This window comes from Neomonachus schauinslandi, chromosome 14 (genome assembly GCF_002201575.2).
Source record: "Neomonachus schauinslandi chromosome 14, ASM220157v2, whole genome shotgun sequence".
NCBI lineage: Eukaryota > Metazoa > Chordata > Mammalia > Carnivora > Phocidae > Neomonachus > Neomonachus schauinslandi.
The window spans coordinates 86,661,157-86,683,852 of record NC_058416.1 but is presented as its reverse complement, the minus strand read 5'-3'; the positions used below and the strand labels follow the sequence as shown (position 1 = coordinate 86,683,852).

The 22,696-nt window shown below is 49.9% G+C and overlaps 1 protein-coding gene across 2 annotated transcripts in view; it reads right to left on the bottom strand.

The window, feature by feature from the left end:
* The window catches only part of DNAH10 (dynein axonemal heavy chain 10), a 130,706-nt gene that overhangs the window by 30,213 nt on the left and 77,797 nt on the right, over window positions 1–22,696 (bottom strand). For both annotated transcript variants that reach the window (XM_044921325.1, XM_021698501.2), the window contains 13 exons: window positions 21,461–21,595; window positions 20,940–21,156; window positions 17,708–17,827; window positions 16,647–16,792; window positions 14,056–14,208; window positions 12,824–13,084; window positions 10,819–10,991; window positions 9,703–9,796; window positions 9,246–9,413; window positions 8,481–8,669; window positions 4,984–5,155; window positions 1,248–1,451; window positions 535–615 (listed from right to left, as the gene is read on the bottom strand). In XM_044921325.1, coding sequence (XP_044777260.1) covers window positions 535–615; window positions 1,248–1,451; window positions 4,984–5,155; window positions 8,481–8,669; window positions 9,246–9,413; window positions 9,703–9,796; window positions 10,819–10,991; window positions 12,824–13,084; window positions 14,056–14,208; window positions 16,647–16,792; window positions 17,708–17,827; window positions 20,940–21,156; window positions 21,461–21,595 — 2,113 coding nt within the window. The remainder of the gene's footprint in view (window positions 1–534; window positions 616–1,247; window positions 1,452–4,983; window positions 5,156–8,480; window positions 8,670–9,245; window positions 9,414–9,702; window positions 9,797–10,818; window positions 10,992–12,823; window positions 13,085–14,055; window positions 14,209–16,646; window positions 16,793–17,707; window positions 17,828–20,939; window positions 21,157–21,460; window positions 21,596–22,696) is intronic.

Below are 22,696 nucleotides of genomic sequence, written 5' to 3'. Positions count from 1 at the left end.
CCTTCGGCTCAGGTCATGATCCCAGGGTTCTGGGATCGAGCCCCACGTCAGGCTCCGAGCCCGCTTCTCCCTCTGCCTCTGCCCATCTCCCTGCTCATGCTCGCTCTCTATCTCTGTGTCTCAAATGAATAAATAAAATCTTTAAAAAAAAAAAAAAAGATTTATTGAGAGAGAGAGCACACACAAGCAGGGAGATGGGGAGAGGGAGAGAGAGAGAGAGAATCTAAAGCAGACTCCCTGCTGAGCATGGAGCCCAATGCAGGGCTCAGAGCCCAGGACCCTGAGATCATGACCTGAGCCAAAATTAAGAGTCGGACGCTGAACTGACTGAGCCACCTAGGCACCCCCAGCCCCCTGAAATCTTTAGATTAAAACACAGTATAAGCCAAAAACACACAAACAAACTTCAAAACCATTCACGGCCATGGGGGTGAATGGTGAAGGGATCTATTGGACCAAAATTCCAAGTCAGAAAAGCAATAACAAGTTATTTTGTTATACCATTAACGTGGCCCCCCATTAGCGGTCACGTACCTAAAAATGACTTAGCGACCGCGTGCAGGGCTTGAGAAGGCCAGGGCATGAACCAGTCGATACCGGTGTTATTTACAAGACCTTGAGAAGAAGGAGAGACAAAAGAGAAGATCAGTCTGCAACCTTGAGACGCTCAGGACAGTGACACGCTCTTCAGCACCCAGCACATTGGTGAAAGAGCTAGACGTGTCCAAGGCTAATTCACCCAAAGCAGAGTTTCTCAACCTCAGCGTGACTGACATTGGGCCGGATGGTCCTCTGCGGCAGGACTGTCTGAGCAGCGTGGAACGTCCAGCAGCACCCTGGCCTCTATCAACTGGATGTCGGTAGCACGCTCCCTGACATACCCAATGCGACAAGTGAAAATGTCTCCAGGCATTGACAAATGTCCCTGAGAGGGGCCCAGTAAAATCACCCCCCACTTCACAACCTCTGCTCTAGAGGTCTAGGACTGCACCTTCTGCGAGGCTGGCAGGACAGTCCAAACAGAGGAGAGCAGAGAGCTCACTACGGGCCGCACACCGGGGCCTGGGAGCATTTCCTGGTGTGGGAAGACAGCGCCCAGCCCAAGAGCCTGCTGGCCATCGTGAGGGGCAGAGCGGGGCCCACATTCCAGCCCAGGGCCCATGCCATGTTTTGCTTTGCCGGGAACGCCCTGCCGGGGGGGTGGGAGGGGGAGCGGGAATGGCTGTGCATGCTCAGCTCAGGGGCACCTGGGAAATTCCTGCACCGGGTCCTCAGGGTGTCCCCAACCGGCGACATGCCCAGGACGATGTGCAGGTTGTTTGCGCTCTTGTTCACGAAGTACTGCCACACGGACTCCTTGGCCAGGCCCGTCCCTTGCTTCAGGGCTTCTGGTCCGATCTGACTGAGGATCGTCTCCTTCTCCTCTTCCGGGAAAAGCGCCGGCACGATACCTGGAAAACAAAGACACGTTGGGTTTTTCAGCCTCGGGGTCATCATCTCTCTAGGCACCGAAATGACAGAAGCACAGCGTCCCTGGAGGAGCGGAGGATGCCAAGGCCAAGGAGCAGGGTTGGGCCCTGACTCTGAGCCCTGAGGCTCACACGCCGTGTGTCAATCCCTTTGAGCCTCAATCTCCTCATTGGCGAAATGGGAGGAATAAATGCTTCCCGCTTACCTGGGAGGGTGACCGTGAGCGTCAGAGCGGGGGCACCCAACCAGGGACAAGTGTGCCCCCTAAGAGACACTGGCAACGTCCGGAGACATGTTTCGTTGCCCCAGCTTATGGGTGTGTTGGGGCTAATGGCAGGGAGCGGGTAGAGGCCGAGGGTGCTGCCAACCAGCCTCGGAGAGGAAAGCCGCTGATGTCATCAGTGAGAAACTACTGCCGGGGGTAAGGCCTTCGGAAAATAAACAGCCTAGACCATGTGGGGTGCTGTTAAGTGAGGCCCCCCGGGACACTCTCAGCCTTCACAGAAATACACCCCAGCCCTGCAAGGGGCTGGTTTACAGATTCGGAAAATGGGGCTGACACGTCCCCGCCTGTTCACGAGCCTGAAACCCACATGTGCAAAGTCCGATGCCGGCCCAAGGAAGCGTGTGCTAAATGCCCTGTGCGTAGCCCGGACTGCAGACGCCCCGGGCGCTCAGGAGCCTTGAAGCTGCCGCCGTGGAGGAGGCTTCTCAGGGGAGGGGGACCCTGCGCCGCACAGGAGCTAAAATAGGGGAACTTGCACTAGACTGGAGGAGAATCACTTCTCCATTCTACGCCTGCCTGTGGTTTGGGTGGTCTGCCCCATCAGAACCCCTGCACCGACCGCCGAAGGGATGGGCTCAGAGGTGGGCATGTGATCCGAGCCAGCCGATCAGAGCCCTGCTGGGGACTCCGGCCGCAACATCTGGGAAAGAGAGTCTCGTTCACCCAGGCTGAGCAAAGAGCATGCAAGCCTGGAGCTTCTAGTACCCATTTGTGGGTTTTTTGTTGTTGTTGTTTTGTTTTTTAGTTACTTTGGGAAAATTCAAAAATGCAAAGACAAGAGAACAATGGTAATGCCAAGACAGGGCGGGGGAGAGACGAATTAGTAACTGATCTCTTTCGAGCCCCTGAATCCAACCATGCCCCGGGACTTTTTCAGTTTTGTGAATCAATACTGACTGCCCCATTTCTCTTTAATTTCCTGTAAGCCAATCAGAGTTGAGTTTCCATCATGTGCAACCACGGAGGCCACTAAAGAGAGCGGCAGAGAGAGAGTGTGGCAGGCAGGACAAACAGCATGGGCAAGAAGTAGAGGCAGGACGGCACGGAAGGAGGGCAGGGGAACTCGGGCTGCAGAAATAGAAGTCAGTCTGTGGAGACCCAGAGCACCGAAAGCGTCCGAGAAAGGGAGCTGGTGACGTGCTTGGACGGCAGGGTTTGAGGAAGCAGGTAGATCAACGTAGGGATGTGTGTGAAGAGTCGAGGTCAGACATGATGAGGGTCTGGCTCTGATGGATGGTAAAGGGGACGCGAGGGAAGGGACAGGTTTCAGAGACAAACGAGAAAGCGTGATGTGGGAGAGGCCAGGAATCAACACAGCGGTTCAGGCCTAATGAGAATTCTGGAATAATGAAGTAAATGGGAAGGTGCTGAGAGAGCCCCCGACGACAAGAAAGCAGCCAGATTCTCGCTAGGTGGGATGTTGTCTTAACTATATCTACGCCATTTCAAATTAGTACCACACATTCTTATTTAATATCTGATAGGTTCCCGTACAGAAAGAAGCTGACACAGCAGGCCTGGGGCTGCACTCCTTACAAAGGCCTGCGTACAGGGTTGGCCCCTGGCCGGCGTCCGGGAACTTGGACTTGGGGAGGGTTCCCACCGCCGTTCATCCATCCAAGTGGCTCACCTACAAACAGTGTGGTCTATGCTGACCACCTGCTTCCCCTCTGGAAATCTGGAATCTTGGTCGGTGCCAGGCAGCAGGTGCCTACGTGACCAGCCCCCAGTGAACCCCCTGGGTGCTGAATCCCTAATGGGCTTCCCTGGGAGACGACACTTCACATGGGGTGTCACAATCAGAGGGAAAGGACTTAAACATGTCCTGTGTGACTGCCCTGCAAGAGGGTTCTGGAAGCCTGTGCCTGGCTCCCCAGACATCCCCCCCGTGTACCTCTTCCCCTTTGCTGATGATGCTTCACGTCCTTCTGCTGTAATTAGATCATAGCCGTGTATTCTGCAAGAGATAGAGGAACTCGCTCCAGGTTCTCCTCCTACCATCTCAGCCTCTGGCTCACTCCGCCTCTTCTCCCTGAACCCAGTCCTGGGCTCACCTGATTTCTCGAACTCTCCCCCCAGATGCTTCCATCCATCCGCAAGGCTTGGGGAACCACACGCCAGTGATGTTAAAATTGACATCTCCGCCCTGGGCCCCTATTCTGAGAGCCAGACCCCTATAATCCAACCACCCATCTGCTAGGGGTTTGTGTTGCCCCCAAAAAGAGATGTTGAAGTCCCCAGGACCTCAAAATGTGACCTCACTTGGAAACAGGGTCTTTTCGGAAGTCATCAAGTTAAAATGAGGTCATTGAGGTAGGTCTTAAGCCAATACAACTGGTGTCCTTATTATAAAAAGGGGAAATGTGGATGCGGAGACAGACATGCACACACAGGGAGAGCGGGAAGGCAGAACCTGGGCGAGGCGTCACAAGCCAAGGAATCACAGAGACCAGCAGAAGCTGGAGAGAGGCCTGGGACAGTCTCCCCCAGAGTCCCAGAAGGAACCACCCCTGCCAACACTGTGGTGTGGGACCTCCAGACTGTGAGACAACAAATGTTAGTGGTTTTAGATTTTTTTTAAGTGATCTCTACCCCCAACATGGGACTCGAACTCACAACCCTGTGATCAAGAGTTGCACGTTCCACCGACCGAGCCCACCAGGCGCCCTAAATATCTGTGGTTTTCAACCACCCATTCCATGGTCATTTGTTACAGCAGCCCTAGCGTGCTAGCTAATACACTATGTGATGTTCTGTTTGGATTTCTTGTAAGTGTAACACACTCCACACATCCTGAGCAGCACAAGCCCCCAGCTGGTCTTCCCCCTCCTAGCAATGGGACCACTCATCACTCGCTCCGGCCAGAAACGGGGAGCCTCCTGGGTGCGCTCTCCCTTTCTTGCCCTCATCCGATCCGTACAAGTCCTGTTGGCTCCACCTCCAAACTAGCTCATGAATCTACCCACTTCTCTCCATTCCCACCGCCCCCAGCCCCCGCCCGGCGCCGTCCAGACCCAGGTCACCGGCCACCCTCTCCCGTTCTCACCTCCCTCTTGCCTAGACCCCACGGGGCAGGGACCCATGAAAACATAAGCCTAGGCCACATCATTGCCCAGACAGTGACCTCCAATCTGCTCTACGTGACCCACCAGGTGTGCGCTGAGTGGCCCCTCCACCTGCCCTTATAACCAGCCAGCACGCCCCTCGCGGGAGCAGCCCCCCAGCACCTGACGTCAGCATGTTGTTGATGAGCTCCAGGAAGCCCTCCTCGGCCACGTGGGCGTCCGTGAACAGGAAGATCATCATTTTGTTCTCGATCCCAAGTTTGAGGTAAAGGTTCTTCAGGTCTTCCCGAAAGTTGTTCTCAGAGTAGCCTCGGGTCAGAAGGATCTCAAACACCTGCCGACAAAGAGCACAGCAGCGGTGAGACCACCAGCCAATGGCGGGGGGAGAGGGGCAGGCTGTGCAGCCGTCTCGGGGACACGAGTGACAGCGAAAGCAGACGCCCCGGGCCATCTTCACAAACGCTGCTGAGTGGGAAATGCAGGACGAAGGAAACTCGGACATCCCTTTGTGTCAGATGAGCGGTGACAGATATATGCTGTGTGTGCACACACGTGTAGGCGTGACAGTGTGTGCGGGGGACACAGGTCTGTGCAGGTGGGATCACGTGAGTACGGCCGAAAAAAGGACACCTTCAGTCGTTAAACGAATCGTTTGAGTCACAGGGCAGGGGGACAGCCGGGAACGGGGACGGGGTGGGGGGCAGGAAGCAGAGGATGGGCCAAGCCACGAAGGACAAGGAAAAACGGAACATACACACACACAAGCACAACCGTAACGTGTGGGCACAGTCTCGTTCAGAGTTCATCGAAAATGAGAGATCGTGGGAAGATGTGTAGGGCAACTAAGGAAGAAGCCATTTCAAATTCTTAAATTTAAAAATCTTACTACACACAAAATAGACATAAATGTAAACGAGGACACAAATTTCAGTCACCTCTTTTCCCTTCATTTCCCTTGGCCCCGGGGGCATACACGTGTTAACTGCAAGCAGCCCACCGTCAGCTTCGAAACAGCTCAGAAGACTTACAGGAACTCGAACGTCCCCAGGACCCAGCCTCCCCTTGACCCCAATTCACACCCACTCACGGGGGCACACGCACCCTCTGTTCCACTCACCAGTCCTTGCACAGCACTCGGTGCACTTCCACACTTACACTCACATAGTCGCACAGACCTTCACATTGTCTCTCTCTCTCTCTCTCTCTCTCTCTCTCTCTCTCTCTCTCTCTCACACACACACACACACACACACACACACACACACACACACACACACACGCTCAAGGCAACATAGACGACGTTCAGCCAAATATTTGGTCTCCGGTTCCATCTGACACCTGCAGACCCCATCTGTCCTCCCCGGGTGCAGCTTCTCTGCTTCCCCACCACAGTTCCTAACTCCACTTGGCATGAACCGCTCGCTGGGATCCTGCCCCTCCCCCCCAGCCTCCCCTCCACTTCCCGGGCAGGGCACAGCGACAGCCCAGCTCGCCTTCATCCTCCTCCTCGGTCCCTCGGGCACCCTCTCTCTGCCATTCCCCGAGGCCAAGACGCACAACCACTACCTCAGAGGAAAGTTATGTCTGATTTACCCAGACCCATCAACAGAAAAAAATCAACTTGTCTAGAAAAAGGTACAATTATAAAACAATGACATTTTGGTCACATTTTTTTTAAGATTTATTTATTTATTTGAGAGAGAGAGAAAAAAGCAAGCAAGGGGAGAGGGAGAGAATCCCAAGCAGACACCCTGCTGAGCACAGAGCCTACATGGGCTCGATCCCACGACCCTGAGATCACCACCTGAGCCGAGACCAAGAGTCAGATGCTCAACCGACTGAGTCACCCAGGCGCCCCTTGCTCACACATTTTATCAGATTTTAAAGATAAATCAACCAAATTTGTTTTTTCACTTTTCTAGAAATGTTCTAAACAAAAGGTCAATATTTGTGAAATACTGCAAGCTAGATTCATTGAACTAACCCTGATTGCTCTTCTATATAAAGAGTTCTCACAAATCAATAAGTGCATAAAAAGGCAGCTCACAAAAGAGAAAAGACAAATATCCAATGAGCATATAAAAAGATATTCAGATTTCACTATGAATTTGAAGAAAGAAATGCTTATTTAAACTATACTATATTTCACCTATAATATTGGCAAATATCAGAATGACAGTATCCAGCGGTGGCGAGAACAGGGGAAAATGGATATTACCAGTAGCATAAATCAGGATAATCCTTTGTTGTGGCTGCTATTGGCTGTTAAGGCATTTAAATGAACAAACCAAGCAAGATGAAGGACATAATGCCACTGTCCTCACCACCCATATTTAACCTTTGCTTAAAAAAAACCCCACATTGTCATGCATGGGTCTTGGCAATGACTTTTTAGATATGACACTAAAGCATAAGCAACGAAATCAAAAATAAACAAGTGAATTGTAGAGATGACTCTTCTCCAAAATTCAGCCTCCCTGCGTGTTACACATCTCCACTTGGAGAGGTCCCCGGGAGTGAACTGCCAGTGGGCACGGCAGGAGTGAACTGCCAGTGGGCACGGCAGGAGTGAACTGCCAGTGGGCACGGCAGGAGCTCACTGGAAGATTCTGAGAATGGTGTGGAGAAACAGGAGCCCCAACGCAGTGCTGGTGGCACTGGAGAATGGTACGGTCGCTTTGGAAAACAATCTGGCAGTTTCTCAAGTGATTAAACATGAAACTGCCATATGGCCCGGCAATTCCACCGCTAGGTGTCTACCCAAGAGACACAAAAACACGTGTTGACACACAGACTTGTACGTGAACGTTCAGGGCAGCGCCGTTCACAGCGGCCAAAGGGTGGAAACAACCCACATGGCCATTAACGGGTGAAGGGGTAAACAGAACGTGGTCAATCCAGACAACAGAACACGAATCGGCCATAAAGAGGAATGAAGTACTGATCCGTGGAGGGAGCTTGAAAACATTACTACGCTAAGTGAGAGAAGCTATCACAAAAGACCACATCCTCTATGATTCTATTCACAGGAGAGTCCAGGACAGGGAAGTCTACAGAGACAGAAAGTAGATTAGTGTTTTTTTTAGGGCTGGGTGAAGGGTAGAAAGCTAAGGCGCATGGGATGTCTTTTGGGGGTGACAAAAATGTCCTCAAATACACTACAGTGATGGTTGTGTGGATCTGTGAATATACTGGAAAGCCCTGAATTGCACATGGGTGAATTGTATGACCAGTGAATTATATCTCAATAAAGCTATTGCTTTGGGGGTTTTTTTTTTAAAGAGATTCTAAGAATGGCCCAGAACTGTGTGGGCTGGTCGTGCAGATACAACGGCCAGGAAGCAAGTTGCTGACCCGAATGCTGGGTCCACGGAGGTTTGGGCCAATCCCTCCTCCACATGAATACACACCACAAACCACAAGACTTGCTCATGTCTGACTCTCAAATTTGATTTGACATAGTCTCCACTCCAAAGATAATACAAAAGTTAGATTGTTTGGACATTCAGTTAAAATAATGACAAGAAAAAAAAAACAACTCTACACTCCATGAAAACATCATGTTATGATCTGTTATAGATTATTCCAATATTTGCATGAACTACCAATGGCTGAAATTGGTTTAACAAACTTATTTCTGGGAGGGGAGGTTGACTCACCTCGCAGCCGGCTGTGAAGGCGGCCAGCCTGGCAAGAGACTGCTTCCCAGAGCCTCCAACCCCGACCAGCAGGGCGTGGCCACGGTCCATCCGGATGATGCGATGCACACGGGTTAGGTGCTCCAGAGCATCATCAAAGAGAACTAAGTTCATTTTGGTGTTGCTTTCATTATACTCCTCAAGAATTTCCTGAATTAAAAAAAAAAAAAAATTGAAAAGGATCACTGGATTTTAAGAGACAGACTATTTCCTTTTGTCCAGGAGGAATTAAGAACAGAGGATTGATTTTCTTTTCAATAATCTATAGTGGTTGAAATAATGAAATCATCTGGGTTTATGGGACTAAATCTAGTGTTGACAGCTAAGGTTTTGATCTGCTGGTTTGTGATCAGCCAGCAGTGAGCCAAAGCTCATTATAGGGCTCAAGTCATGAGTTAAAATGAAAATGAGTATCAGAGAGTCAGCTGAGTAGTTCCCAAACCTGGCTGTGCATTTGAACCCCAGGACCTTTCATGGGCTTGAAGAAGGGAAATTCAGAAGGGCGAGCCCAGGGGCCCGTGCATTTAACACATTCCTCAGGTCATTCCATGCACCGCCGGACGTGGTAATCACCGGACTGGACACGAGCCTACATTCTGAACCTTGAGACAGCGTCATGGGTATTCTTCTCAGCTCTGCCTCCTGAGTACCCGTGCAGTGCTTGGTTCCCCTGAGAAGCGCTCCCAGGAAACGTGAGCGCATGGAGAAGATCACCCCCATCCACACCTGAAACAAAGCCTTGGCTGCCTCATAATCCTGGATGTCTTCATAAATGCGTGTTTCCTCTTCCTGCAAGGCCATCCGGAAGTCTCCAAACAGGATGGGATCCCGCATCACCACCTCCACATCATCGTTAAAATGTTCCGTAACTAAGTCTCTTATGTGGTCTTGCACCTTTCGACAGAAAACCACTTAAGGACCCAGACTCAACAACATAGATGTGCTAAAACTTGTCAGAAAAAGAACATACGCTAAGATTATCTGAGGTAATTCTTTTCTTCCAGTTGCTACAAGGTACTTAATAACCCACCCTCCTTTATCCGTCAACTTCTGTTGTTAGTATATTTTTCTCCATTGGTGAACTATATAAAAAAAAAAAAAAAAACATGGTGGGGGAGGGGGGTTACTACACTTGTTTATTTCACCCAGAGTTGAATTTGCTGGTCTATTTTGAGGTACTGACCAGTTGCTTGTCTGTTTCATTGATTAACCGGTCGTGGAAGACCCTCAGACACTCGTTTCTCCAGACTCTCACCATCTGGGTCACTGTCTGGAACCTACATGATGGAAGGGGCAAAATCAGTCTCGAAGTCATCTAGAGAGAGAGAGGCGCCACATGCCACTATTTTCAGATGGATACACAGGGCACAGAAAAGGTCGACTTCTCTATAGTCCTTTTCTCCCCCTGGTCTCACATTAATGAAATTTAATGGAAACTAACAAATTAAGTGTAAAGACCATAAAATCACCATCTACAATTTATCCTCTGGTCAGGAAGAAAAAGAACATTATCTGTAAATGACATAAGTGACATAAAATGTATACCTGACCCGGCTCCTACATGCTGGGATATATGGATTTAAAATCAGCATCAAGGCCACTGGCCGCTTAAGAACCAGCTCCATCTGGCCCCAGTTCCAGAACTTTCTCTGGTTTCTGACAAAGAGCCCTCACCCCCTGCTATATACCTGGAGCTGTCTTCTCCTGAACTATCATTCCAAACCCTTCAAGGGTACCTGAGAATAAGTTTGGGTACGTGGAAAGCCCTCAACTAACTCACTTTTCAAAATTTTGTGGACTCAACGTGAATCCACAAAATCGGACTATGCTTGCAAATCCGCATAAAGTATACATTAACATAAATACACAAATCTAGCTTTAACAAGAAAATGTCTATACCCAGACTTAAATCCTTTCTGTCCCCTGTGCTTACTTCTCCCAAAGACAACACATAATGTAACCAATTAGCAACTGCAAACAATTCAGTTGCCTGAGCAAAAGGCAATTTTAGAACTAGGAACAAATGATCAGTAGAGCAGTCCCACTGAAGGGCTAAATCCACTTGTCCACGTGTCCACACATCTGCCTTTCTTGATTCCACCTGTCTTCAAGTCAAGGGCTTACAAGTCATCAGGCCTTAACCATGCATTTAACTCTTCTCTTCATTTAACATAAAAAGTGGGTGAATAAGGGATACATTGATTCATCGAGTTCATTGACAAGTCCTCTGTCATAAAAGAGTAAGAAAAAGCATCATCATACCAATGGGCCACATGTTAGTGAGACAAAACAAACTCACCGCTCTGGATTCGTGAGGACAAAACCATTAAAAACTCTCGAGAGATCCCGAAGATTAAAGATGTAATGGAACTTAGATGGGGTGGGAGGCAGGTCCTGCACAATGGTTTTGTAAAGCGCCAATGTGCAGAAAGTCAGCTTGTCACTCACAGCCATGATGCTTTCATGAAACACCTAAAAAATGAAGTGTCTATCAATGGATGAATGGATAAGCCAATGTGGTCTATCCATACAGCAGCATATTATTTGGCCATATCAAGGAGCAGAGTATTAACACATAAACTACCACACGGATGAACCTTGAAAACATAAGGCTAATGAAAGAGGCCAGTCACAGAAGACCACATAGTATATGATTTCATTTATATGAAATGTCCAGAAGAGGGAAATCCACAGAGACAGAATGCAGATTAGCAATTGCTTTTGGGGTGACTTTATTTTTAAATATTTTATTTATTTATTTGACAGAGAAAGACACACAGAGAGAGGGAACACAAGCAGGGGGAGTGGAAGAGGGAGAAGCAGGCTTCCTGCCGAGCAGGGAGCCCAATGTGGGGCTCGATCCCAAGACCTGAGATCATGATCTGAGCCGAAGGCAGACGCTTAATGACTGAGCCACCCAGGCGCCCCAAACTGTGTACTTTAAAATGGTTAAAATAACTAATTCTACACCATGTGAATTTTACCATAATTTTTAAAGAGGAGATATGTAGGGGTGCCTCAGTGGCTCAGTTGGTTGAGCATCTGACTCGATTTTGGCTCAGTTCATGATCTCAGGGTCGTGAAATCAAGCCCTGCGTCAGACTCTGCACTGAGCATGGAGCCTCCTTAAGATTCTCTCTCCCTCTGCCCCTCCCACCACCCCCCATTCTTCTCTCACTCTCTTAAAAAAAAAAAAAAAGGAAATAAAAAAATTAGGGGCGCCTGGGTGGCTCAGTTGGTTAAGCGACTGCCTTCGGCTCAGGTCATGATCCCGGAGTCCCGGGATCGAGTCCCGCATCGGGCTCCCTGCTCGGCGGGGAGTCTGCTTCTCCCTCTGACCCTCCTCCCTCTCATGCTGTCTCTCATTCTCTCTCTCTCAAATAAATAAATAAAATCTTTAAAAAAAAAAAATTAAAAGGTCAAAGAAACTTATCATCTGATTTGCTTTGTTTCCCTAAATTTTCACATTAACTGGCAAGTCAACATGATGTGAAACCAAAACCCAAACGAGCCTTTGGTTTGCGTTTGACTAGTGCAGACCTCCCAGTTTTGAGAGTGAGTAGTTTAAGGTAAGGCGTGAACATGGCAGGTGCCCCCAGTTCCTACCGATCACATCTCGCCGTTCCACGCCTTTATCTTTCCTGCCCCTGAAGACCTTGTGTGCACAGACCTCACTGTAGGAGGGAAATGCCAGGACCAAAAGGTCATCGTTAAATGAACGGGTTCCATTTTGCAGGAGGCGGCGGCCAAGTTAAATCATCACACCGAGAGCAGTAACTAGTATCTAATGAGTATCTGCTATGTCCTAGACACTGTGCCGCACATTTCACGTGCATTTTTCTCCTTTCATGCTCCCAGAAACTCAGTGACGTGGATACCATCATTATCCCCTTTCCAGATGAGAACCAGGTCTAGGAGAGCTCAAGGAACGTGCCCAGGGAGCAGAATGGGGTCTGATTCCAGGTCCTGGTCCCCTAGTTGAGTCACTGCTGCAACTCGATGTGGCACATGTAGCTCAGGGCCACATCATGACTTCTGTGGACCCAAGACACTCTTGCCTTCTGGGCCTCTTCCACCATAAAAATATATTACTTTATTTTTTACGACTGTACTGGTATAAAGATGAATATAATCCAGGCTAGACTATATTCATTTTTTTCTTCTGGTTTTGAAAGGAATCAGAACATTTTCGTGGACCCCCCCAAAAGGACCGTGGGCCTCGTGCCTTCTGTGCCTAATGCCTAAGTCGACTTCTCCCCAACACAAGGCCCTCTAGTTTAGACAGCTAACTAAAAGCAAGTTACCGAGGTGTGGCCTTTCAGGATGGAGGAATAAATTAAATGCAAAGACTCCTCTGAAGGAAATGGTACATTGAAGACATTGAACAGTGAAATAAATCTTGGATCAACTTCATTGCGGCCTCCTCCAGCTTTTCCCATCGCAGCAATAAAGCCAAGGTCCCGAATGCTTTTACAGTTCAGCTCCTTCCCACGGTCATATAAGTAGCCTCTTTCCAACAGCAGCTTCAGCAAGGCGACTGGCTGTTGTGTGCCATATTCATCCACCTTGATTTAGTTTTTAAAGAAAAGAGATAACAGTAGTACCGTAAAACAGAACTCAGGGATGCCTTTGCTGACCATCTAAACTAATTCTTGTCTCTTCTCTTACTCTCTCGGAGCACCGTGGTTTTCGTTCCACAGGGCTTCTCAAGGTTTGCGGCTATATATTCATTTGTAATTTTTTAAAATCTGTCTCATAAGCTCCATGAGAGCAGGGACTACTTATGTTTTGTTCATTACTGCTCAGCACCAGACCCATAAGAGGTGCTCAATAAATATATGTTAACTGGATGTATGCATGGATGGATAAAAGGGTGTATGGGTGCGTGCATGGATGGATGAACAGATGCACAAACAGATGGATGAGTGTGTGGATAGATGAATGGATAAATAAATGGATGGATGGATGGTTGGATGGATGGATGGATGGATCCTGGCTCTGCACACAGTCTATGTGGAAGATAGATTTTCAGAGGAAAAAAACATGGTTCTGCAGGAATTACATAAACTTAAATTTCAGTACTAAGAAAGATTCACACCACTCAGGCTCTGGCCCCAGAAACACTCTCCTCACGCATGCTGAAGTTTCTCTTCCTTGGTAAATCCAGAGGAATCCTTGGGAAGTGTCTGCCGTATGCTTCCCAAGTATGTGGGACTGAGAACAATATTATCATCTAAGCGCATTGGAAATCACTTACTCAAACACATGCTGTAAAGAGTTTGGAAGCTGCCTGCTGCTTACTTTACTCCTTTAAGAAAGCAAGGAAAGCCATCAGTAAGCAAAAGTCCCTCTGGGTAAGAAGAGCATTCCGGTAACATTGTCTCCTGAGCTGGCTCCCCATAACCAGCACCCTGCAGGTGTTACGAAGAATGAAGACACGTGTTCTCACACTCCCAGACTCCATACACATATGCAGCAACACAAACACAAGAACACAGCCTTGGCCACCGCTCCCTGCTCCACAACCTAAGGCTACCTTTGGCATATTCATGTCGTCCATGAACACCAGGAGGCGTTTTCCCATGGGTGGGCCATACGTGTCTTTGGTTCGTTTTTCCACATTTGCTTCCAAATTTCTTTGGATATCCATTGATGTGGTGCGGGAGGAGAAGTTGACCATTAACACAATCTGCAACAGAGAAGGATCATTCCAGAAGGTGGTCGTGTCTTCGTGTCTTCACAGTACCAGAGGGAAATGCTGGACCATGAGCTACCATCAATTTTGCAAATTCACTGGTATCTGAACTTTTTTATAACCCAACGTGTGTCTGTCCTCCATTCTTTCCTTTTGGCAGGTGATACAGGGCAATAATGAGTGGCGGCACATGGGCCTTGGGCACAATGGGGACTGGGTAGGGGGGGGTCTTAGTTCTGCCCAGTTCTGGCTAGGGGACATCCAAAGAGAGGTTCAACCTTTTAGAGCTTCGTTTTTCTCATCTGTAAGACGATTATAAAGCATCTGCTTGAACTACTTCATAGGGTGATTTAATCACAGGAGATGAAATCCACAGAGGTGTTTGCAATATGACAAAGTAGTATTCAACCATAAGTGACTAGCGTGCCTGCTGCATCTTAATAAATAGGTCTGAGAGAGCATCTTTGGATGCAAAGACTCTTAATGGCAGACGCTTAATGACTGAGCCACCCAGGCGCCCCAAACTGTGTACTTTAAAATGGTTAAAATAACTAATTCTACACCATGTGAATTTTACCATAATTTTTAAAGAGGAGATATGTAGGGGTGCCTCAGTGGCTCAGTTGGTTGAGCATCTGACTCGATTTTGGCTCAGTTCATGATCTCAGGGTCGTGAAATCAAGCCCTGCGTCAGACTCTGCACTGAGCATGGAGCACTAGCTGCTGAGAGAAAGGTGAGGGAGGCCCCCGGATCCCTGTGTGGAGTGCACATCCTCACACACGGGACGTACCCAGGCCTCTCACTGTGCTTCTTAGAGCAGTGAGAGTTCATTGGTCAGTGGTTCTCGGACTTAATTATGCCCCCGGGTCACCTGGAGGGCTTGGTGCCACGCAGCCCCAAGGGCCCCATCCTCAGAGGTCTAGGACAGTGTAAGCAAGTTTTCAGGCAATACTCCTGGCCTAGGGACCACCCTTTGAGAACCACTGCTGTAGATCACCCTGCCCTCTAAGGGGCCCACAGGGGCAGGTGCACAGGAGCTGAACGTGGCAAAGGCGAATGTGCATCTCGTTATAATGAATGTGATCAGATGTGCCTGTTGGGCCGAGAAGCATTGGCTGCTGAATCCCAGGGGAAAGGGCATCGTGGTGGGGGTTTCTGAATGTCACTATTGTTTGCCTGACTCCACAAACGTGCAGGTCCCTCGGGCTGGAAACCTCCCGTCTGTGCCCTCCACAATGACATCCTGAGAGCTAAGTAAACCATGTTTTCATGCGCCGGTGTGTGAGTGGGCTTGAGCACTCACAGGCAGGCCGGCCCAGTCCTGCCCACATCACACGACGCCCATCGCACAAAGCCCGGCTGCCCACTCCCTACCCCAGGGGGCCCTCTGGTTTCCTGGGAACAAGCCTAAGTAAGAGAGTCAGGGAGGAAAGCTGAAGGAAACTTTGCTCCCCTTGGAGGTTCCAGAAGGAGGTTCCAGAAATGATGAGTGAATATTAACAAAAACCGGAGTCAGAGTGGATCTGGGGCAAGTACATATGAGCTGGATATCCTGAAACTCACAGGCAGCTCCTTGGAGGAGAGAGAGTCTTTCCTCAGTTATTAAAACACTAAATAAAAATTGTTTAAAGTCAGGGCAGTTGAAATGATGAGCAGGCGGCCCACGTAGGGCAACTCTAAGTCTAGAAAGGAGAACTACCCTCCTTGTTCCTAACGTTTGGTGGTGCCCTGGCACATTCTGCACTCTCGTGTTTCAGGGGTTCTTTTTCGAGTCTGTCTCCCCCACTGACTATGAGTCCCTCCAGATCTGACTGCAAGTTGGCTGTTGCCTGCCCCCGTGGCACGGACACAGTCAGACCCTCCCACGTATAACACAGGGCTGGAGGAAGGCAAAAACCACAAAATGGTGATGAGTAATGCGACGGCCAGCCTCTAAGATGACCCCCGCTCATCCTCACCTCCAGGTATTCACCTGCGTAGGCCCCTCCCACACTCTATCAAGGTGATTCACTGTGATCTCTGTGTGACCCACAGAAGGTGGCAGAAGTGAAGGTGATTTCCCAGGTCATCAAAGGCAGTGCAGTATCTGATTTGCCATCCGTCCTGGACACTGGCTCTGGCAGAAGCCAGCGGCCCCATCAAGAGGCCATCCAGCAGCCCTTGGAAAGGTCTACACAGTGGGGAAACTGAGGCCTGCCATCTTGGAAGAGGGCCCTCCGGCCCCCGTCAGGCCTTCACATGACTACAGCCTCGGCCAACGGCTGGCCAGTGATCTCAGCAGAGAGTCTGAGCTCAAACCACCCAGCACAGCCACTCCCAGATTCCTGACCCACAGAAACGGTGAGATACGGAGCGTAGGTTGCACTGAGTTGCTACACGTTGGGGTTGTTTGTTACGCAGCTGTAGGTAACGAATGAGTACAATGACTTACATTGATCTCTTCATTCAGATTTTTGAGGAAGTTCTGGGTAGTGGCTGTCTTGGAGGTGCCAGATTCACCGACCAAAATAACAGGCTGCTTGATCTTGACCATCTGTTCCAGCATCCACGTCATGCGTGTTGTATCCACTGTATGAACTGAGGAACATGTTAGGCATGGGAGCATCCTGGAAACGCCAGCAGATGGGCAGGTGGCAACACAGAGCTCCACGGAATCCCAAACGACCCACAAAAAGCATCAGCAAAAACCCAAGATGTGACCTTGAAAACGCACGGGTGGGTGCGATCTGCTTAGGAGAATCTCCTTACCCCAACCGTTTATCTTTAATAGCTTTACGGAGATATAACCTACACACCATAAAATCCACCCACATCAAGGGTCTAGTTTGGTGAGTTGGACACATTCCTATCACTGCCACAGCCAGATTTAGAATACCCAAACGGGTTTTTGATATCCAGTTCTGCTGGATATCAGGATATTAAAAACTCAGCGTCTCCGTGGCTTACATCAGTCACCTCTCTGCAGGGCCTGGTTTCCTGACCAACGACTTGCTCTGAAGACGAAGCCTGGTCTGGCTCAGTCCTACACACTGGTCGTTTTTAATCCTGACCGGCTCCTGAGGAACTGGGTACGTCTCCCTCTATCAGCCACTATTACCTAAATGGCCAGAGGGGCGCATTCAAAATACAGCTCGACATAGAAATGTCCACGGCACGCAACCCCGAGGTTGCACACTGCAACCTCGCTCGTTCCTCTTTCTCTCGTCCTTCATTCCTTCCGGGGCCAGCCAGCCGTCCAGGGATGTGAGGGGATGCGGAGCCGCCCATTCAGCCACCACCCCACCTGCCAGGTAGCAGCTGAGAGTCACCGACGTCTGCGGATGCTCAGCACCAGTGGCACAGAAACGGAACCGAGCGCGCCACCTTCTTGACCCAGCCCGCACACTGGGTGGGCCTCGGGAGTGCCACAGAGGCCACCAGACCCGTGCTCCTGCCTCACGGAACGAGAGCCCCACGCTATTAAACCAAGAACAGGGTTTGCTTCTCACTTACCCAGGATGTCGATGAATTTCCTCTTGGGGCTGTGCACATAGTCAGGAACTAATTGATTCCACGGTATCCATTTCTTCCGCGTGGAATCAAAATGAAAGTCATACAAGGTTGGAAGGTGACCTGCGGTAAACAGTGGCCTGATTTCACTTCAGTCCTAGACCCAGAACTTCAGAATCAGCTCTGGCACATGCTAGAGTTGAGCTAATGCTCCCTGTTCCCTGGACTGCAACTTAACTGAGTATCGCAATGAACGTTCCCGTCCACTGGGCGGAGAGCCGCTGAGTCCCCTCCCTGAGAACACGAGAGAGAGGCGGACAGGCCCGGTCCCTAGGCTGACAGGTGTTGGTGGGCCGGCGGGGGGTGGTGCTACGTTCTGCTACAGGGCAAGCCCAGGTGCACAGGCACTGCGTGAGGGCGTCTAACCAGGAAGGGGCAGGGGAGAGGTCTGAGAAGCACCGGGTGCCACAGGGAGCGTGGGACGCCCCGGGCCTCCCCAGAGCACAAACCTCTTTGTACCTGAACACCACTCACAGGGTGCTCCGCAAACTCAGCTCTAAGAAAATCTCCCTCGGGCACCTCCTCCCAGACAGACTGCCCCAGCAATGCCAACTCTTACAGCTAGCACTGGGAGGAACCTTTCCCAAAGGAAATGCCATCCAATCTGAGACCTGAAAGGTGGGCAGTCCTGAGCTGAGAGCACTGGGGGGCCACCGGGAGGCTCTGTCAGAGGGAGAAGAGAGCATGGCTGGTGGCTGGAGGAACAGAAAGGAGTGAGTGGGTAGAGCAAGAGGGAGCAGGCGAAGTCAAGCTAGAAGGGCCGCGGGGCTGTTGCATGAAGAGCCCAGTTGACCATTCCAGATGCTGGTTCTCCACCCTGTGGGTACTGGGGAGCCACTGACATTAGCCTCCTGAGGGAGACGTGGTCAGATCTGCATATGCAATGACCAGTAGGACTGTAGAGGGAAACACATCTGGAGGAGGTAAGGAGAGACTGGGAGATCTGTTCATGAGGCCCCTGCCTTGCCCGGGGCACAGGTGACAGGAGCTCACGAGAGATGGCAGGGGTGGGGGTGACAGACAGAAATGACAGGTTGTGGGGGAAAAAGTATCAAGGTCACCAGTGTGCAAGGCAGGCAGACAGGTGATTGATAGATGATGATGATAGACAGATTTCAACAGAACTGAGCTAGGGAACCAGGAGAAGGCGCAGAAGGGAAGGAGACTGGCAGTCAGAAGATGTGGGCACATGGCCAGCACTCTGTGAGGACATGAAGCACGAAAGGAGGCTGGAGGACTGAACCCCAATGTGAGGAAGGGGCGGAGGAAGGAGACGGGCAGGAGTGGCCCGCAGGGCAGAGGAAGAACATTTCAAGAGGGCAGGGCGTGGTCAGCCGCACTGGACGCTGGGGCAAGGTCAGGACAGCGAGGGCAAGAAGGCCCATGGGCTCTGGCAGAGAGGGCAGGGGGGATGCTTGCTGGAAGCACATTTCAGCTGTGGGGCGAGGAGGTGGTGGCTGTGGGTTGAGAAGCGAGAGGGATGAGAGGACAGAGCTTGCAGCCAGCCTTTGAAGGATGCATGGCCTTAAAAGGAAAGAGGCAGAGAGACGTCTCTAGAAGGAGACAGGATTAGGAAGGTGTCACCTGAGCAGGTCCAGGAGTGGCTGGGATGGGGTCAGCAGGGGAGAGACGGGAGAGACAGCTCAAGAGGAGCCCAGCGAGGAAGCGGGCCCCTGAGCGGCAGGAGGGCAAGCCCCAAAGTGCAGGGCAGCCTCTGTGGCCGGGGCCACCTCCTCCCTGAGCAGGGAGATGGGGAGCGGAACAAGTCTGGGGGAATCTGATGCCTTCCATTTTTCCTGTGGAAGCAAGAACGATCTTCTGCAGAGCGAGGGGAGAGGGTCAGGCGGTCTGGGGGAAAGAAAGGGAGGCTACCCGTGAGGACGGGAGAGTTCAAGGCCGAGACTCCATTTACGGAGGCAGCAGTCTGAATTCGTGGTTTTCTGTGTCACTCAGCCCTGGAGAAGCACAGAAGACAGATTCAGGGCTCCTCACGGGGATTTAAGAAAGGACAACAGGGCAAGGGGGCCAGGGGTTGGGACAAGAGAGGGTAATAGACCAACAGTGAAGGACGCGAAGAGAAAAGCAAGGAGCACAGGGTTGGGCTAGAGAGGGGACAAGAAGAGAGGTGGGTGGCAGTCCCCGCGAGGCCCAGATGGACAGGTATGGCTGGAGTCACGGAGGCCAATATACATAGACGACGCAGACACAGTGCCGGGTGTTTTGAGCTAGCATGAGGTCAGGGGACCCATTGCTGGGGTTGAGGGCAGAAGGCATCTGGAAATGAGGTGTCCACAGGGCCACTCAGGTCCCCAAAACGAGAGCACACTAGGGCCCCCGAGTGAGGGGCTTGCTGATGACTGCCACATGAAGCCCACATGGCATGCAGGGTTGGGAAGTACTCACCCAAAGGAGGCTTGCCGAGCTGGGAAAGTCTGAGCAAACTGCCACCCAAGAGGGCGGGGACTTGAAAAACATCTTTTATTTGCTCAGTGGTCTCCATTAGAAAGACCTGAGACCATTTTACTCTATGCGTTCAAAAGAACACCCGAGGGTAATGAGGATAGACTATGACTTGGAAAGATGTCTACGGGCCAAGTCATATTCAAATATCATCAAGAAACAGACAAAGACGGATCCTAGTGTTATGTATAGTTCTTCAAAAAGGCATGCTTTCACCAAATATAGTTCTTGGAGCATGCGCATTTTTTCACACACAAACTTAAAACTTTAATATGATGATCTCCTAAGAATGACCTACCCATCCTCACTTGATCACCTTCTGTTCAAATACTCGGGAAGACAGCAGCTGAATTAAGTCGTGGAAATTTAGAGAGGCGGTTTAAAAAAAAAAAAAAAAAAAGGTAAGTCCAAAGGAGAAGAAACTCAAAGTCAGGCGAAGTGTGACAAATTTTAAAAACTTAAACAAAGGGAAGGCAGCAAGTGCCTAGCCTCAGAGGAAAAAAGTTTAGTCAACATGAAAAGCCACTGGGGCTCCAGCTCATGCATCGGAACTTCTGAGGATACACCAGGGGCTCTGACCATTGCATGTTTGTCCACAGAAGCAAACGAGCTGCAAAACCCATACAGGCAAACACGTGGAAAAGCAAGGTCACTTCCTCTAAAAACCTCCCCAAAAGCATTCTGAGCAGGAAAACAGGTTGCACTCAGTTCTTACTTGGCAATTCCCCGGGATTGGCCCATTCCCCTTCCGTATCGGCAGAAGGCAAAGAAGCAAGTCGTTTAATACATTCATCAAATTTAATCCTTCCATCCTCGAGCAGAGAAGCACCCAGAGAACAGTACAGAGCCTCTAAGAAATAGCACTCCAGAAGGTCGGGGTCCTCTATTTCTCCTTCTAGTAGTGCATCCAACATCTTGGTTAACTGAGTTACCTAGTGCACAGGAAAATCCCCGATCAGCCCATATATTGTACTCTCCCCACCCCAGGGTCAGTTCTGGTCCTAAATCCTGGGATCCCAGGTCCCAGAGTGATGGGAACTTATGACCCACCATATTGGTTCAATCAGATGGAGCCTGGCATCTTGTCCTGCACAGGGTCCCTGAAGGAAGAGCTGTGTCTTCCTTGTCAGTAACCTGCAATGTTACAGTTCACCCCCCGAGCATCTCTGCTTCCCTTGGACTGTGGGTCCACCTTTAGGGAAGAATTTCTCTTTGCTAACAGAGATAGTTTCTTACCATATTTAGGTCTGTCTGAGGGACTATTGTCTTCAGCTTCTCGCCTTGTCTTCCATCCACTATCCCTTCCACTATCACATCGATGAGATAGGGCACGTATTTCTCAAAGAGACTCTCTAAATTGCCCTGCTCTACCTATAAAAGAGCAGAATTCCAATGCATTTTCAAGGATTCCTTTATTTAAATGGAAGCTAGTGGAAAGCTTATCTTGGCAAAAGAGGGATGAGAAAGGTCTTCTGATGAATGATAAATTTGACAGGTGAGTAAACCCTGGTAATAGTGCCTTATATTTGTAGAGATTTGTCCCCTATAGTGCACTTTCATCATGAAGCATTTCATTTCACTGCCATAGAGTCTACCCCACCACCGGGGAGGGAGGGAGGATAGCAGATCCCATTTGACAGAAATGGGGCTGATTATCTTTGAATTCAAGTTACATGGCCACAGTCATCTTGCAAAGAGTGCAAAGCAGCAGAAGGCCCCTCTCCCTATCAAGGCATTGAGGACCACCAGAGATTGCATGGGCCATTAGACAGCCCTCTCTCCCTTACAGCAATGCCTCCCATGGTCCTATCATGTTCCCCTTGGTCTTCTCTTCTGTGGGATAATTACGTCCTGGTTTCCAATTCACTATCAGCCTAACGGTCCTTCTAGTGATACTTTGAGAATATGGTCACAGTGTCCTGGGTGTGGTCAAATCTTCACATGTGTGTGGGCCTCACAACCTTCACATGACTGTCACACCTATCTCTGCACTTTTTTTTTTTTTAAGATTGTTTTTATCTGAGAGAGAGAAAGAGCAAGAGCACAAGCAGGGGGAGGGACAGAGGGAGAAACAGACTCCCCACTGAGCAGGGAGCCTGATGTGAGGCTCGATCCAGGACCCTGGGATCATGACCTGAGCCAAAGGCAGACACTTGACTGAGCCACCCAGGCTCCCACTCTGCACTTTTTAATGAAGCCTTTTGTACAATGATACAAGGTTTTAGCAGCCACGTGACACATGACAGAGTTTGAAGTTAACTAAAACCATCAGAACTCAATTACATGACAAGCTAGGTCCTTCACACACAACATTCATCCAATTAAGTAAAAGCTGGGCCCAGCCCCTCTAGAGACAAGTCTCTTAATAGCTGGGCCTGGCTGGACCAGGATTTGCCAACTACAACCCGCAAGCCAAATCTGGCCCACCACCTGTTTATGTAAATAAAGTTTTATTGGTACATAGATATGCCC